Raw genomic sequence first — 18,997 nt, forward strand, 5'->3', positions numbered from 1 at the left:
AAAACTACAAACTAAACGAATTCTTTGATGGCTTGAGGAAAAGAAATATTAGAAGAACACAAAAATAGATTTTTAAGATAGCAATGAGCTTAGCTCACGATTACTAACAAACACAAATATCAGATTTTCAGTGTTCAAACTAAACTGCATCAACATATATTAAATGGAATCTATTCTGTTTCGACGCCCCGTTGTTTTTCATGACCCCCAATTACAATTTATGTGTTGTTATAGTGCGTTTACTTTGTAAAATAGAACCTGCACTTGTGTAAAAGTTATATACTCACTAATCGCGTGTGTGTGTGTAAGTGGGGTGGGGAGGAGGGGGGGGGGGGGGGGGGTTGGGCAGAATATATCCATTAAATCAATTGCACCATCATTTAGGACAGAGTTCTGGCACCTTTAAAAAAATAAAATCTATATCTGACTATTTGCAAATTTTAAACATTGGGCCACTACACCTCGGAGAGCGTCCGTTTTGTTCAAGTCAGAAAAAGCTTTGAAACATTGTCCTCTGAACCACATAGTAGCTTCAAAGCGCTCATACTCCTCAAGAAATTGCACGTCCGCTTTAAATCCTAATCCTTCAGTTGAAACTTGATGATCTTCACTCAGCAAATTCAACATAGCTGCTAAATCATTTTGAATTTCTTTCACACTATTTTCATCACTGTTCAAACCAATTTGAACTTTCTTGCATGCAATCAACATGGCGTCATGAGCAGAATTTTCGGACAGAGCCGCGAAGCTAAAGCAATCATTTACTCGCAAATTTACCATGAAAACATGATTATCGCTCTTTTCCATATAACATTCGAGCGCCTTTAATTTGCAATCACTGATCAAATCGGTAAAGTTAGACAAATCGGGCAAAATTTTCTGGTCCGCGATCGGGTCTAACTTTGGAATGTATGGTTTGGGACAGGAACTGTTCATACGACGCCTTTTTTGTTCAAACGATTGCGAATAACAATCATCAGAATTTTCCAATGCACCCGCTAAGAACATCCGCATGACTTGCACCTTGTACATCTTTTCTAGGGTGTCAAAATGCGATTTGTTTAGGTTTGCAATACATTTCTGGAAAATTTCCTCGCCTTTGTCAACTTCAGATTGGAATTCTTGTCCGTTAATAGCAAATTGGTGACACTGGCTCGCAAACTGTTTTATTTTCATCTTCTGATAACATCTAAAGACAACATTTTCATGCAACCTCATTTCAGCATATTAACCGAATGTGCATTTAACATTAAAGAAAACAAACAACCGACTGAGGAGAGAATCGCTCTTAAACAATTTGACGGGCAGATTGTGATTATCGCTAGCTTAAGCTCAGGGAAGCTAACACCACTGGATAAAATGAAAGCGGGCATAACAGTAGGGTTCGGGTAGTTGAATACGGAGTGTTCTCTTAATTTCAGTCAATTAGAATGAAACACACTCAGTTGACCTTACCTCATTAAGTTGAAGTAAAAAAGAAGTCATTTTTATAGTGAGGAAAGTAATTTTTGAGAGACCAAAAACTTAATCACTCGAATGAACAAACAACTCGCTCCACTAAGAGTGAAAGAGGACGTCACACAAACGCCATTCAGTCGAAATTGAACGAATGCAAAAAAGCAGATTTGAAGCGATCGTAAAATCATGTAGTAAAAATCTTGATGACGAAAAAAAAACAGTATGAGCAAGACCTCAATTACAATCTAGAGAGCTGTTTAATTAACTAACCAACAAAATTTTTCCAGCAACATCAAAGAATGACAATTAACAAAGCACAAGACCATATATGCGCAAAAAAAATATCTTTAAAACATTTTAAAAACCCATAAGACGTGCAAAACTGAAAAATTTTGGTGTCTAAGTCAATCTAAGCGATAGCTAAAAACTGGAGCCAATCAATTGAAAACAATTATACTCTAAAAGAAGGCACCTGACAACTGTAATTTTTCAGACTACGCAAGAATACTATACGAAAGGCAACCAAAAACCGGCAAGATTCAAAAACCGAAAATTCTTGAAAACTATAGATTAAAAGTCATTTCAAGCTACTGGCATGAACTACTTAAAAGACCATAGTACCCACATTTTTGTTATTTAAGTGTTATAAAACTAAAATTCAAATCAACATGTTTTTGAAAGTGCGGCATGAACTTTTATAGCCAATTGTTTTTTTTAAAAAAGCCAATCGTTTTTTGTTTCCATTATAAACATTATTATGACGTTATTTCCTGAGCAGTCCTTTTTTCTTACAGGGCAAGAAGACAAAAAACAAGAAAAATGAACTAAAAAAATTACCTACTTCAAAAGAAACGAAGACCAACCAAAAACTGAAATACCAACCAAAATAGCAAAACTGATTACCCGATCTTTAGAAATTTCTGGCTCCTCACAATCTGTTCAGAGCAATCAGAAAAAAATTAACAAATAACTGAAATATTTGCAGAAAACTTCCAAAACATAGACAAAATAGTACACACAAACCGCAATCAATTAGACCCACTTAAAGTCAAAAGTGGTGAAAAACAAACATAACAACCAGATTGCCAGAAAATAGCCGCAGAAACATCGGGATTCAAACAGAAAAACAAAGAGATAAAAAATTGACTGACTTTTTCCCTATGTCTGTTTTTTTTTCAAAAAAGTTTTCTTATTTGGTATGCAGTGTGTTAGATTATTAAATTATAAGTAATTCAGCCACGAAACTGAAAGCTACTAAGCTTAAAAATGATGTCAGCTAGCAATCACTCTAGTGAATGCACTACGACTTAACGATCGGGCTTTATCGGTTCATCCTGTTGCTTTTGACTTTGCTCTTTAGACTTTGACTGTATTCAGTACACTGTAACTTCATGCGTAAAAGAACTTAAAATCCATTCGGTGAAAACAGTGAATGAGGTAAGTCAGAAATCAAGCGTGAAAATTGTGACTTCTGTAAAACAAAAACGTGAAAAAAAGATATAGCTAATTTAAAAAAAGAGCGCACGAAACATTAGCCGTTTAGAGGCTGATGGCGGCTAATAATAAATACAAATTAAATAAATTGGGGCCCGACCCGCAAAATGTCCAACGTAGCAGCAGATATCTGAAAAAAAAACAAAAAGAAATTTTGATTTTATTACAAAATGTAGATGTGCTATGTTTTAATATGGAGGCAACTGTATAACGTACGCGTTAATTTTATTAGCTGCACTCAATTAAGCTTTATTAGAGTGAAATACAATCAATCTCTTTCAATTAGGGAAAGCAATAGTCATTCTGAAAGTGAAAGCATAAACCGACAAATGTCGGAAGAAATGCTCTTGAACGACAGACGAGGCAATTTAATTCACGGTTTTAGTCTAGATCAATTTTTCTTTATGGGCGCAAAAACCTTCGCTCCCACCGTGATTCGAACCTCTGACCTCTCGATCCATGCCCCCCCCCCTACCCACTGCGCTATGAGTCACTTAATTTTGCTATGCTGCAACCGATTTCATATTAGCAACTTTGGAGCACTAGAGATCACTCACAAATGAAGAACGAAAGCGTGAAAAAGTCACTTGAGAAGTCAAAGAATGTTCTAGAAGAAAAGCACAAAATTGTCAAGCGAAAAAATTGCATAAAAAAAGACACACACGTTTACAATAATTGCTATGAACTTCGTTCAAGAGCAATTAAAAATTTATGTTTGAGTGAGGTAGGTCACTGAGACCAAAAACTTAACCATACGAGAGAACAAAACATAGCAGGTAAAATCGTGAGAAACAATTTCAAAAATTTTATTGACAAAACAAAAGATTAGGCAAAGGACAGACTAGTAATTGATTCAAAAAATCATTTAATAAAAAGCAGATTCGAAGTGAGCATGACGTCATATCATCATAAAAATCTTGACAAATTAAGAACACCCGAGAGAAGGCCATATATAACTGCCTGTCGTAATTATTAAACAATACCTCTAAGTGAGATAAATCTAGAAACACAAAAAATCTAGAAACACAATAGCCTTGAAAAATGAGATGAGAATTGATGCTGAAAAATCAATTTGTACGAAAAAGGAGCGAATGACAAAATCTGCTTTGAACCTGTGGGGAGTAAACACCTTTCTTAAAATTTTTACTCTTTCAAACTTAGTATGAACAAAAACAACCTATTCTTCTCAACACGTCGAATTTGTCTTCAACTGGGAATCAAAAGTTTTGCGGCGTTGACTTTTCCATTATGTTTCATGAAAAATGCGAGATGAAAAATAGATCATCACTTTTGAGACGTGACAGCACCTAATTACAACTGAAATTCCATTCAATATTCAAGCTCTGTATTTACAGCCGTGTTTACAGGCCCTAGATGTTACATCCACAATCTGCGTCATTGCATAGCAATTCGTTAAAGAAGTTCATTAACGTACTTGAAATCACGTCATTAGAGATTATTATATACGACTATAACAATTTAAAGCGAAAAACTGACACCAATTTTGGTACACTTTTCGTTACTTTTTGTACCAACAATACTTACTACTATTAAACCGTCGCCAATTGAGTTCAACAGCTTAAAATTGCGAATGAGGGAGAAATTCAGATTACGCAAAAAGTTAGGGGCGCAATAGTCAAAACGGTCAACCAAAAATTTTGGAGAACAAAAAGACATACGTTTACAATAATTGCTTCAAACTTCCGTAGAAAGCCATTAAAAAAGTACTAACTTATACTTGTCGCAGTATGTGTTGTCAAAGCGAAACAGCATCTCTCTTGCCAAATCTGAATCTCCGAAATGAAGGGACAAATAGTTGGCACACGCTCCCTGTAACGCCACGTAAGCACTACTTGCTGAAATATCATCATTCCCAATTTAAAGACCCCGAGGAGTTACCCAATGCTAAAATATTGAATGTGCTAAACTACCCAAAATTTACACAAATTAAAGTGCTAATTGGATTGTCATATTTCTGAACCAAGATCAAGGAATTGGTAAAATGTCCAACAACGGTTCACATCACACCTAACAATGATTCGCTTTCGCTGAAATTTATGAAGAGCAACTAAAGAATGTTTATTTAAACCATATGTAAATATTGTTTATATTTTCGTAATATAGATTACAAAATAACTTACAGTAGGCCTGATGCTTTGTGTGTTTCTTAACGTCTTTGTGAACACATCCAATCACATCTACTTTTCCCTTGGCCATTCTGTACTTGAAGAAGTTGAACTTCTCCAAAGAGACAACCATCAGCTTCTCCAAAGCCTCTCTTGGACTTAGACACCTGAATCATAGACTTGATCACAGCTGTACAAACAGTTCGTACTCACCATAAAGTTACGACGATTTCAAATGATATCCATGCCATCACATTGGATCTCTTCCGAACCAATCAAAACACTCCTGTCTTTATTGGTTGAACTGTCGACACTTAGATTTAAAGAAACTAAACTCTACGAGAAAAGACGACAGATTTTTGAAATGACTGCCAAATCGACTTAGATGACGTAGAATATAGATAGCAGTAGATGGAAAATTGAATGGGTGTTGCTGATGCAACATACAATACCTATTTAACTTCAGTTTATTTAAATAAAAATTCACATTTCAAATTTATTTTATGCGCCATGCTTTATTATTAACTGCATTCATCATAGATGAGTCCTTTCAACATCACGCAAAAGAACAGGAAGGAATCAATGACACAGCGGCATTAAAAGACCAATAAACATGCTCCTTTTAGGTTCGTGAAAAAGAAAATCAGACCGAAAAGCAAACACAAATACAATAATCACCGGAAAACATCGCCTAGATTAGAACTTCGCAGCTTTAATAACACATTAACTCATTTGGCATTTTCCTCAGCGGCTATGGAACTAAATATACATCTGTGAGAAGAAAAATCATCACCAAACGTAATTAAACAAGAAAATCAACAATTATATGCTTTCCTTCCTTTCGTAAAAAAACCGCACTAGAAGGCCAAGAAGAATATATTTTTATTTTTGAGACTGAGCAAAAAGACCACAAAAAACAGACGAAAGATCGAAGAATCAAACTTCGAAAACCAGGTGTCGAAATCTTTAAAACGATTGCTATGAACTCAAGCGACTAATCAGATTCACCTACCACTCAATATTAACCAAGGAAATCTGCAATTACAGAGATTAAGTCATGAAACAACAATAAGCACAACAGAAACTAATAAAACTCAAAAACGGAGTAAAATTTTTTGAAAACAGCTCATAAGTCAAAGAAAAAAACAGCTAGAAACAAAACGACTAATTCGATTAATTTAGGCATCCTTAGCCACCCATGACAATTGTCGTTAAGGAGACTATCAGAAAAGACAACAAATTGCGAAATAAAATCTCGTAGACCTCAAAAATTTATTTAATATTTCTTAAACAATGAGAGTCAAATTCATAAGCATTAGCTATTGGAATATTTTCGGAGAAATAGAGTCAAAGTAAAAGAGCATTTGCTGCCCGTCGATGAGTTCAGTCAACTGCAAATAGTCGTCATTAGAACACATATATATCATATTGAGAGTGATCAAGGAGAAACGCTGAAAAAAGCAATCAAGTTGCCGCACGTGAAAACAATTCGCTTTCAAAAACCTAATATTTGTTCAAATACCAACTTCTCACTCCAATTTAGAGGTACTTGGGAAACATCACGCGGCAAACCTACTTGATTTTTACTGCCTTTACTACTCGAACGTGATTAAAATCACCACTCATTTGACTTCTCACTGAGGTGAAAAAGCCCAAAAAGTGAACAGATCTTTAAAGCTACCAATACAGCACACCAATACAATCCAAATACTTTGGATTGTAAAAAGGAGCAAAAAAAATAGGCTGCTGAGAAGCCGAGGACGGCTATTTAAAAATTATACCAATTTCGACACACTTTTCATTTGACTTTTCGTAAACATGTAAACGCTACAAAATTTTGATAAATCTATGATATTTTTACGTACATATACTTATACGTATATCATAAATCATTCTAAATTTCCATTTTCCCGGCCTGAACCTCTAAAAGGAGAGGGCCCAGAAATTCTAACGCATCCTATAAAATTGTAGGTTTAATTACAGGTCAAGCATTAGTTTAACTAATTAAAGCTTAGGGACAACAGCTACCAAAACTACCCATTACACTGAAATATTGCCTTCTCAAATGTTTCGGTGGTGGCTAGAAAAACTGCATAGCAACTTGAAGTCCCTCAGAAGAAAGGAGAAAAATCTCAGGACAAACAGGTCACAAATACTTGCAGCAAACTTAATTTGAAAGAAATTAACAAATATATATACCTGTTCAAATTGTCGCGTGACAGCTCTGAGGATGGGCGTCCATGGCTGACAAGCAGAACATCTATCAACCCACAGGGACCTTTGTCTCTGCATATCAAGACGTCACTCGGCAGGCCCTCGTCTGTACTTGAGTCCTCGTACAATACAGGAAGCATCGGCATAGAAGAGTTGAAACTACTTTGGAACTTGTCTAGAAGCTTTGCAGCAAGTTTTGGTTTTTCGAACACTTCAGAGAGAATACTGGCTGCACACGCTTCGATTGCGTATTTGTCTATACTTGCTAAAAAAAAATTTGTATATTCAAGGTAACGGTTCTTTATGAACCCCAACTTAGACTAATCGGATCCAGTTTAAATATCTCACAGTAAATTCATCACAGCGCTATTTCATAGGTTTTGGCGCGTGGATTTTTATCTTGGTGGGGGGATGAAAACGATAGGACCACAAAAACATTCTACAATCTTTGCAACTCAAGATATGGAAAACAATTAAAATAAGCTCTTGTGCACGATTTTTTAATTTCGGTTACTTAATTTCAAAATATTCAATCATATAGTATGCTTCTCGAATATCAATTATGCTGCTTAAGATAATCAAACTCACCCAATGCCTTGAAAGCTGTCTCCATTCCCGTCAAGGTTATAGACGCCTCAAACACATGTCTATTCTCAACTATTCCCTTTTCTCCTTCTATAGGTTTGCTTTTTATCGACTCAATGCAATCATTTCCCCCAAGAGACAACAAAGCGTCTTGCGGTTTCTTCATTTCATACAGATATTCTTCATCGATTGGTGGGTCAACCTTCGGGAACAGTTTCCTTTTCCTCGGTAGAATACGACCATTCTAATTCTCATAAAGCTACATTAATTATAATGACGAGTCACGCATCTTATCAGGCTACCTGAATACCACAACACAAATGTTTCCTCGCGGAGGCTTATGAACACATTAATTTATTAGCGGGGTAAAAGGAAACAGCTCCGACCTTTTGTTCGTCAACAAGGCCAAGAAATGAATCGATTGAAGTGACAACCAGTCCTTTCTTCTGCACATTTCTTGTTGGCTTGTTAAATTTATTCGCATCAATTTCAGCTTGTTTATCTTTGTCTGCATCTCTGACCAAATCCCCCATGTTTTCTGGTACTTCAAAAAGCTCAATTGGATCTCGCTTTTTCTTGATTAAGTGGTACATTTTATGCAGGTAATTTTCAAACAAGAATCTGGCCAGCGCACCTTCTTCGAACACTTTTGCTATGACCATAGATGCAAGGGCCTGAACTGCTGTATCGTTATCTTTAGCTGAAACGAGAAACTATATAAAACCGTTGATTTCTGTTTAGCTTGAGCTCCGGATGTATAAGGCTAATATGGGGATTAAAACGATAGTATTAGAACTGATTATAGACCAGTACGAAGGTTTAGAGATTCGCGGGTAAAAATTGTCAAGAAATAACACCTCGAGGCAGTTCAATTTAGTCGATTAGTTTGCAATTAAGTCTTAGCAATGCACGTGGAAAATAAGTACGCAAAAGAAATGTTTTCACCGAGCATTTGTTTTGAGCCCCCTTAGCAGCTCTCGCTAATTTCGCTTGCCCTGCTTAGTCGCCCTCTCGCAGTAGTAAGACCTTATTTTGACTTTTTCTCAAGTGTTGACAAAAAGCACCAGTTTTTTAACCGTTGATTTTCTAAATACGTTAGAACAAATATCAGTCCCTTTGCCTGTTACCCAGCACACGAGCACAAGCACACTCATGCCAGGACACTAAGTCCTTCATGCGGCTATGATTTATGTTGAAACAAAAAACCATACCCAAAAGGTTGCTGGAAAATAGCCACCGTTGATTCCCATAGCCACGATTGAGATTGAAAGAACAGCAAATAATAAAATTGATTTTTGTAAAAAAGCATTTTTAAAGTGCAAACTATTTTGATATCAATTCGTAGTTGATCAAACTCCTGTTTCTTACTGAGGATACAGGGCTCGCATAAATACCAATAAGCATTAGAGATGGTAAATAAGAACGAAGTTCAAGTAACGGGTATCTAAAATTGGGCTTTATGGGTTTATCCCGTTTCTATTTCGAATTTCGTTTTTTTTTTACAATATGTTCATTTTGAATTGCTTTGTGGAGCAACTTCTGTTCAAAATCACTTAGATCAGAATGAGAGATGAGTGATATTAGCCTAGAGAAGTCAAAAAGATTTCACACATGTCGAAAAAGCTGCAAAATGAGGTAAAGCGAAACATTTTTGTTCGACGAAGTTTAAAAAAAAATTGAAAACAGGAGCGCTATAAGAAGCCGGCTGCGAAGATGAGGTCGGCTAATAATAAAGCCAATTTTGGCGCACTTTTGGCGTTTATTACTGGTGCGTATTACTTTAGTCGGACAAATTGCTCTCAGGCGACATGTTCAGTGGGAGCCAGTCCTACGAGGTGTCAAATGATATTATAGTTTATCATGAACTACAATATTAAATTGGAATTGTTAATAAAAATCATTTCTAAGCACATTACAATGGTAGGCGTAAACTTCTGCGAATGAACTTTAATAACTTGAAGTCAAACGTGGGAGAGCAATCTAGATCACGCAAAATTTCAAAAAAAAACTAAGGCAAAGAGGTAACCGTGAAGCCAAAACTACCAGATGAAAAACAATAGCTTCCAAGTCAACAGATCTCCATAGCTTTAGAAAGGTCTAATCGGAACTAAAAGCATTTTGAGGACATTAAAAAAGAACAACATAGCCGGCAGATTGCCGGAAAATAGCCGCGATAGACGCCTGTGGCCTTTCATGAATTGAAACAACTAAAGAAACAAGATAGGCAGATTGACCAAAAGTCCTTTAGTAGACTAGATTTTTTGGGTTAGATACGTACTGTCATTTTTATGAGACATACGCTCTATAAGGAAAAAATCCCTGAAAGAGCATTTTCAAAAATAATATTTGAAATCAAAAACTAATACTCAAGAATTAGGGCATATACGTTTGGCATTACTTAGATACACACTATTGATCTTTAACGAGTAACTGTTCATAAAATTTGAACCATGAGTGAGTTCAGAAGTCATTTTTTTGAGTGACGTAAGTCAAGCAAGTGACCTAAAAGAAGAAATGACGTCAAGCGCACACATTTTAACTGCAAAGCAGTAGAAGTCACTGAAGTCATTGAAAAAGTCAATTCCAAGAAGTCAGGTCGTTAGAATCATCGATGGAGACGACGATTTAAACAGCATAGCAGGACAAATTTCGAAAAACAATTCAAAGAATTGAATGAAAACTTAGAAGTAAACTACCCGACCAGCAGATGATTTGAACAATGACAGCCAAAACACAAACAAAATCTCAAAAAAACTGAGAAACTAAAACGATCAAACAAACTAAAAAAATACTCATTGCTAAAACGATTGCAGCTTTTACCCCTAAGGCCAAATTTGATCCTTTTAAATATACCTATTTAAAAAATATGTTCGATATCAATTTTTGTTTCTGAATTCGGACCAGTATTATATCTGCAATACCTGAAAAAATTATTGGCCCTCGAAGATCTATTAACTCGAAAATGACCGAAAAATTTGAAAAAATAAAATTAATTGCAAATTTTAATGAATGTTTCCGAGAAACGTGATATTAATATCTTCAGAATCATTTGTCTCTCTAGAGGCTATCCAGTAACCTAATTTTAAGTCTCAAAAAATTCATTGGCTCAAAGACCGATAGGCAATATTTTTTTGAAAATTCAAATCTCAAAAAATGGAAATTCGCTCCATTGAAATGATGAAAATCATTCAATTGCCCCCTAGCAACTATTTAATAACATACTCTCGAGCCTTGGACGAGGTTACCTGGCTACTGAGGTAAGATAAACTGAAAGACAAATGTTTTGAAAAAACTTAAAGTGCAAATTTTATCAAAAATTTCTCAAAGGCGAAAATTAAATTGTTGAAAACAAATCCATTGAAACTAATAACCATGCATTAACTTTGATCACACCGTGGAATAGGTTTTCTGGCACTTGAGAATGGACAAATATCAAAAATCGACAAAAACTTTGGAAATCCTTGAAAATGCAGATTTAATCCAAAAAATGCCTAAAATATTGAAAACGAATCCATTGTTACTAGAAACTATGCAGTGCCCTATTATCAAACCTTAAATGAGATTCCCTTGCCCTTGAAGCTGGAAAAACTCAAAAAAGACAAAACTTTTCAAATTAGTATCATTTTGCGTGTTTATGTTTGCAGTACCAAAACATATAGCTCATAAAATGGTCATAACAAGTAATTTTGTCTCGCAAAAGCCCTTCATCAACTTTTAAAAACTTCAACCTAAGACTAATCAAATAAAAAACTCAAAAAATCACAAAAAAAAACAAAAAATTGCAGCATTTTGAGCCCAAAAACTCCTAAAAATGACCTTTCAACCTTAAATTAAGGTCATCCCAGCAGCTGCACCACTCTAAGCACCTGAGGGGATACTAAAGCCCACTTTGGGCCTCTAATGATACTTAATGACCGCGGGGCTTTACCTGTTTATCCCGTTTTGAAAGATCAAATTCATTGAAAAATGTGTGAACACATCTTAAAAAAATAAAGCGCCCCAATACAATTCAAATTCTTTGAATTGTAAAAACCACGATGTCCCCAATAATAGCGCCATCACTTCGCGGCTATTAATAAAAATCTCTTTAAAAAGTTGTCTCTAAGACGTCAAACTGTCGAAAAAAGAAAAAGAATCCAGAAGTCGGATATACGCTTAGTATGGTTAAAACTGCTCCCAAACCCAAATATTTGTCACCACAAATTAGAAAAACCACTTCGAACGAAAAAATTTTGAAAAAACGAAATTAAACAAAGCGCAATTTTTTCACACCAACTTTTGCGCTCTTTTGAAAACTGGTATGAACAAAAACACCACTCTCCGTTTTTGATCAACAGAAAAGCAAAATTTTTGCACGTGCGGTATTGACCCCTCTTCGAGTTGTAAAACGACAGCGCCCCATTGCAATTAAAACTCTTTAATTGTAAAAAAGGAAAGCCCCTAAGTAACAGTCTCTGAGACGCTGACCGCGGCTATTAAAAACTTTAACATACGACATGACTTACCAATTACTTCTAATCGGCCTTTACCGCCTCGCAGACTTACTCCACGGTAGACAATATTGTGGTCGTTGCCAACTTGAACCTTCCGCTGGAAAATGAATGGGACTAGAACTGAGTGGTTCAACCTCAATTTATTCAACTCCGCAGTAGGCTCCCACTTTCTAATTGCGTGCTCTTCCGAAGGCAATTTGGCACAGTAAATTTTGTTATTGTACAGTGAACGAAAATCTCGAAAATCTAGTTCGAATTTGGCCACAGGGCTCAGCTGGTTTAGGAAAGACTCGACAGGTAGCTCGGGCGGGAAATCCGAAATTTTGACAACACCTGGTTTCCGGTTTTGATCAGCATCTTTTACTTGTTCAACACGGTTAGGATTGTTCTTACCTCGCCTTCCATGCTGTTTCGTTCGAGCCATATCGCAGAGTTTCAGTTACATCTATTTACCTGAAATAATTTGAACGAATTATTAGTTTTTCGGATGAATGTTATACCTGATCCATGTTGTTTATCACTTTGAGACTCGAATAAGTCAAGTTTAGTCAAGACACTTGAATTGCGGCACAAAAAGCGCTGTAAGGTTCTGCTGCCTTGTTAGCAGAGTTTAGGAGTTGGTGGGACTGAGTTGTAGTTTACATTCAGGGTACTAAATTCCCTTCTCATTGTTGCTAGCACAAACTTATTGTTGAGACAAATTTTTTTGAGGGCATCCAACACCAACATATGCGGAAGCATTTTTAAAGCTCTCTGCATCTGGAATTATCCTACAAAAAATTAACAAATCCTCTTTTTGAAATTTTTGCCATCAATGAACCAATTTCGCCAACCGTCTCGCTGAGCTCAAAATTTGGCAGGTTCTTGCAACTATTTTTGTTTCTTTTCACCCCATGAGAGTCAGAACAATGATATATTTATCCCTACTCCTAGCCATATTGATGTTTGACACAAAGTACGAACAAATGAAACTCAGTTTAAACTTCAAGCTCAGTTTTCAGTGGACAACAGTTATTTGAACCAGTCAGCTATCTTCTAAACCTCAGGGCTCCATACAAAATTTAGATAAATATTGTTAGAAACTTTTTCGCAATCCTCCTTCTTGCTCAATAATTAAACACTTCATTTCTCTGTTAAAAATTCTTGATCAGCAGACTTCTATATTGTTAAGTATACAGAAAAGAAAATTTTGAAGTCAAAGCAAAATTGGTTGTCATTTTGCAGTTAGACGCCTCACGAAAAGGTCTAAAATACATTTTCTTAATTCTTCCTGCTTTCTTCTGGGAATATTCAAACGGCCCCTAAATATTACCTGATCATATCAAAAAATGAGACAAATAACAATTTGAAAGAACAATTTAACCTTTAGTTATCATTGTTTCAGTCAATTTCATGAAAAACTAAATAAGTTTTTCTCAAATTTTGATAATGCTGTAAGTTTTGAAGTTTTGTGTTATCAAATCACTACTGACTTCCTAAAAACAGTCCTCTTGACTCTTTGATTACAATCAGTTCGTCTCATCTAGAGCTAACTTTGAGAAAAACGAATAGAACCAATACAATGTTCACCAATCAGATGAAATGCAGCTTTTTTGGAATAAAAGCGGTTTTGTTGTATTTTTTTATCTAATGGGCAAGATTTGACTGTTCCGTTTCAACATAGTTTCTTTCTCCAAAGCCCAGATATTTTTGACTACAGATAGACTATTTGTTTTTAAGAAAAATATACAATTTTCGATAATGCTGTTTCTGGTAACCGTTTCAACTTTAAGCAACAAATCTTAATATAGTCTGCATTCATCTCTTCTCCTCGCTTTTTGTTTTATGAATACTGCTGCGACAATATGGATATTTGAAGGAAGAAATAAGAGAACGCAAATGCAATGAAAATTACTATAAACCATTCTGTAGCCATTTTTATTTATTATGTTCGCTGTGCTTTTGTCAACAAGGAGGTCTTAGATGGTCAAAAATTTCTCAACACAACTGGTTTTATCAACATCCATTTCGCTGACAGCAGTTAAGGCTCACGAGAAACTCGTATAACATCTTTTGTATGCTTGAAACATTTTCCTGGTGTCAGAAAAACGACAATTACTTTCGTTACAATTGATCTTTTTAACTGTGATTATCTGCTATAGTTAGAGCTTAAATTGTCAAAATTCCCTAAACTTAAAGGAAAGCTTTATCAGCCCGATTTTTGTTTCCAGAAGGTTTCATGCGCAAAATTACTGGAAAAATCGAATGCTTGAATTTTCCCTGGTATCAGAAAACGATTTTCCCTGGCATCAGAAAACGATGTTTTTTCTACGATGGTTTCCGCCTAGCGAAGGTTTAAAACCAACAGATTTCTGTAACTTTTTAAATTTTTTGAAAGCACTTGGATGAAAAAAAACTTCCTTGACGCAGGTCAATGTTAAAAGGTTAATTATTTTGTTGCCAGCAGTACGTTCATGAAGAATTAAGTACGTCTTTTATAAAATGAAACTTTCGGGGTAATCATTTTTGCATACCTTAGCTTGCCTTAGAGAGCATCGTTTTCTCCAGAAAAAATTATTAGACGTAATAATTTTTGAAAAGCAAATCCACAACTAATTCTGATTTCAAACTTTGCAAAATATTACCAAAACTCGAAGGAAATTTTAAAAATTAAGTTGAACAGTCCAGCAGTAATTTGTGTTCAAAGTAGTAATTTAAAAAGTCACTTCACATGCTATCGATTTAAGGTGGGCAACAATGTTAATTTGGAAAAACTGCTAACGGTAACATCGCCAGCCTTTTACAAGGCTGTTATTTAAACTTTTTACTTTTTATACGTCTCTAGAAGCATTTGTTCCCAAACAAGATACTAAGTAAGTCAAAATACTACAAAAATATCAACCAATACAACCAAAAATCAAAATTTAAACAAATTTAGACAACGTACTGAAAACAATGAAAACTGTTAAGGCATTTTATTGAAATTACAATGCGTTAATTGGTAATTTCAAGTAAAATTGATCGACCATTAATTGAGCTTTGCTTTGAAATCATTGTGATCTTTAATCAAAATAAAACAAAGGCAAATTATTTTAGAGAAAGGACAGCGCCTCATTATCGGATTGTATTGAGGCGCTGTCCTTTTTTGAAAAAATGTTCCCTTTTCGGTTTCATGTTAATTACAGATCAGAATGATTTCAAATAAAAGCTCAATTAATGATCGATCAATTTCACGTGAAAATAAGTGCCAATGAACATATGTTGTAATTTCAATGATGCTTGAACAGTTTTTTGTCTTTAACACTGGTTACCTAAAATTGTTTATCGAATTTAAAATTTTGTATTGGTAGATAATTTCAAGTAGAATTGATCGATCAAAAATTGAGCCCTCATTTAAAATAATTCAAATTTTAATTAACAAAACATACAAATTATTTTTAAATAAAAAACAATTGGAATAAGTTCCTGATTAAATAATCAGCAAATTAAACAAATCCAGTCCGGCTTCTCCATTAACGAAAATGTTCAAAACAGTAGCGAAATATCTGATTTGACAAAAAAGCTCTCTAATTATCGGCATGTGTGGGGTTTTCGTTCCTGTTGTTTATTGGAAAAACACATAGCAGAGTATGAAATTATTACTGAGTATAATTTCTTCTATATAACCTCCGACGCCATACTGGGCTTTTCTATAATCACTGAACTTCAAATTATGTGCGAAATATTTCTTTACACTATTTAAATTAGACAACTTCCCAGAGTTTTTAAACCAAAACATAGCTTTCCTTTTTAATTTTTACAGGAGCTGTTATGTAAAAACATGTGACGGATCAATTGCTTTCATGCAACCGGGGTTGAGGCATCAGCGGAAAATTGCGTTCAGCAGGCAATCAACTAAGTTGAGCTTTTTTAAATGTTGGAAATCAAGCTTGAAAGTCACGTGAATATAGGTCAGACGAAAAAATGCCAGACAGAAATTCGGTAGTACAAAAACTGACAAACTTCATTACATTTTATTAATTACTGAGGCGTTGTAATCCAAATAAGAATATGTATAATTTACTGCTGCTTCTTACAGCTGCTCTCAGATTATCTCCAATTAGAGTGACAAACTCAGTTGGTCGCATCTCCTTGAACTGAAGCAAAAAGTCATTCTGAAAGAGAGTAAAGTCATTTTTGAGAGTGAGCTACGCGTAAACAAACCTAATCAAACTAAAGGACAGCGAAACGCTCCAATAAGAGCAAAAAATGACGTCACGCAAGCAATTCACAAAATCGTATGAGCGGAAAACAAAAAGCCGATTTGAAGTGAGCGTGGCGTCATCTGTCGTAGCAAAATGTTGACAAAAACACCAACAGAAGGTCAAAAAAAATCGCTATCGCAGCTATTAAAAATACCGTTTTTTACATAATATTCCAAACCCACCAAATGCTTAAGAGATCAGGAACGTTTAAAAATTGTTGATGAACTGTTTGAAAATAATTGGTGTTTCCATTTAAAAAATAAATTTGAACTCAAACCACTAGGCGAATCAGGTAACGCCTCATTAGGGAGCATATTAAACTTCCATTAGCGAGAGTAAGAAACAAGACAAACAACAAAATCAAATAAGAATAACGATTAATTACGACCAAAACCTAAAATTAAAATTCATTTCATCAAAGAAATACGGGACTGTCTATCTATAATAAATAACGAAGACCGAAAACCAAAAGGGCAAAAAATACATTTATAGTTTTAGAGAAAAACTAATTTCAAAGTCACGAAAACCATTAGCTATCACATCAAGGCATTAAGTAGGTTACCCTACAACTCCAAAAACCAATGAAACCTGTCATTAAGCATAATGCGCTTAGAGACAAAAAAAGAACACCAAAAACAGGCATCAAAAATCAGTGACGAGGCAAGAAAACGGTGTCTAAGCTGTTAAAATCAATCTATTCACTAAAACCGTTAAATTGAATCAATGGCATCTTTTTTCAACGGCATTAATGTGATACTTGATTTGTTAATGTGATAATTCGACAAGACAGCAAAAATTCTTAAAATCCAAAAAACAAAATATATTAAAAAACCAGCATGAGGACTGCACTAATTCATCTGAAAAAAAATTGTTAAATCTATCTTTTCCGAGCCTACGCTGCAAGGTGGCAAAAATATGATAAAAGTTGCAAAGCTCAAAAATCTTTTGCTTTCGCAAAATAACAACCTTAAGCTTCCAACTAAAAACAACAAAAATGATTTATTTTAGCCGCTTAGGAATCCAATTGGACATTAGAAGATACTAAGTAAGTCAAAAGACCACAAAAATATCCAATAAAACCAGAAATCAAAATTTAATAAACAAACTTAGAAAACGTACTAAAAACAATGAAAACTGTTAAAGCATTTTATTGAAATTACAATGTGTTCACGGGTAATTTCAAGTAAAATTGATAGACCATTAATTGAGCTTTGCTTTGAAATCATTGTGATCTTTAATCAAAATAAAACAAAGGCAAATTATTTTAGAGAAAGGACAGCGCCTCATTATCGGATTGTATTGAGGCGCTGTCCTTTTTTGAAAAAAAAATGTTCCTTTTTCTGTTTCATGTTAATTACAGATCAGAATGATTTCAAATAAAAGCTCAATTAATGATCGACCAATTTCACGTGAAAATAAGTGCCAATGAACATATGTTGTAATTTCAATGATGCTTGAACAGTTTTTTGTCTTTAACACTGGTTACCTAAAATTGTTTATCGAATTTAAAATTTTGTATTGGTAGATAATTTCAAGTAGAATTGATCGATCAAAAATTGAGCCCTCACTTAAAATAATTCCAATTTTAATTAACAAAACATACAAATTATTTTTAAATAAACAATTGGAATAAGTTCCTGATTAAAAAATCCTTAAATTAAACAAATCCAGTCCGGCTTCTCCATTAACGAAAATGTTCAAAACAGTAGCGAAATATCTGATTTGACAAAAACATTCAAAACATCAAAATAAATTGGACAATTTTGCATATTTATCGAGTTATATCAGCCAAAAATTAATTTTACTATTTGCTCCATAGAAAGCGAATTACACCTGGGATTAATTAGACTCAGTTATGACACCACACAAAATAAAAAATGCTGACAAAACTCAAGAACTCATTTAAAACCACGAGCTTTTTTAAGAAAACATAACGTTTAATCAAAAGGCCTCAGTAGAAAAAGCATGGGATCTCAATTTTGACCTTCGAAGGAAAACAGGTTTGTCTGTAAATTGAATTTTAAAATGCAGAAATATTTTAAAAAGGACAGCGCAAAAGCACAATCCCAATCATTTTCATCGCGAAGATCAACGTTGAGAACAAAACTGGCCATGCCATCTTTGTCCAGCTGTCAAAAAAAGTAATCATCTCCAATAGGGTGCGTAACAGATTTCTTGCAAACGAAAATCAAAGTGAATCAAAATTATATGCATCGAATTAAAATTAGCATCAGGCCGCCGAATTTTTAGTTCCAGAACACCTTCTTATGAACCGGAGGCACAAATAGCTGTCATCTGAGTAAGCAAAGATCTTAAATATTTAGTCAGAGGTTTAGACGAAAAGAGACAATTCAAACAATTCACTTTTGTCTTTAAACGTAAAACAAAAAACAATTTTGTTAAC

The 18,997-nt window shown here is 34.6% G+C and overlaps 3 protein-coding genes across 4 annotated transcripts in view; 1 reads left to right on the top strand and 2 right to left on the bottom strand.

The window, feature by feature from the left end:
- LOC142351907 (coronin-6-like) overlaps positions 1–18,997 on the top strand; it is a 560,192-nt gene that overhangs the window by 227,889 nt on the left and 313,306 nt on the right. The window lies entirely within an intron of this gene.
- The window catches only part of LOC142351502 (actin-related protein 2/3 complex subunit 3-like), a 167,866-nt gene that overhangs the window by 33,015 nt on the left and 115,854 nt on the right, over positions 1–18,997 (bottom strand). The gene's annotated exons all lie outside the window — the stretch shown is intronic.
- On the bottom strand, positions 311–12,819 carry LOC142351485 (uncharacterized). Its single transcript, XM_075403527.1, has 7 exons — positions 12,383–12,819; positions 8,264–8,577; positions 7,881–8,079; positions 7,278–7,557; positions 5,094–5,245; positions 4,685–4,808; positions 311–1,189 (listed from the first exon to the last, which is right to left on the bottom strand). The coding sequence occupies exons 1-7, from the start codon at positions 12,792–12,794 to the stop codon at positions 418–420; spliced, it is 2,253 nt and encodes a 750-aa protein (XP_075259642.1). The 5' UTR covers positions 12,795–12,819; the 3' UTR covers positions 311–417.

The sequence above is a fragment of the Convolutriloba macropyga genome, chromosome 13, assembly GCF_964194025.1.
Source record: "Convolutriloba macropyga chromosome 13, txConMacr16.3, whole genome shotgun sequence".
In the NCBI taxonomy this organism is placed as follows: Eukaryota; Metazoa; Xenacoelomorpha; order Acoela; family Convolutidae; genus Convolutriloba; species Convolutriloba macropyga.

Excerpts from the sequence above, each read along its gene's own strand:
- LOC142351485 (XM_075403527.1), bottom strand. The coding sequence starts at position 12,794 with ATGGCTCGAACGAAACAGCATGGAAGGCGAGGTAAGAACAATCCTAAC. Across the intron at positions 8,578-12,382 it reads AGGCCGATTAGAAGTAATTG|CTAAAGATAACGATACAGCA; the intron begins GTAAGTCATGTC and ends TTCTCGTTTCAG. Across the intron at positions 8,080-8,263 it reads GCCTTGTTGACGAACAAAAG|GTTGACCCACCAATCGATGA; the intron begins GTCGGAGCTGTT and ends CTGTTCCCGAAG.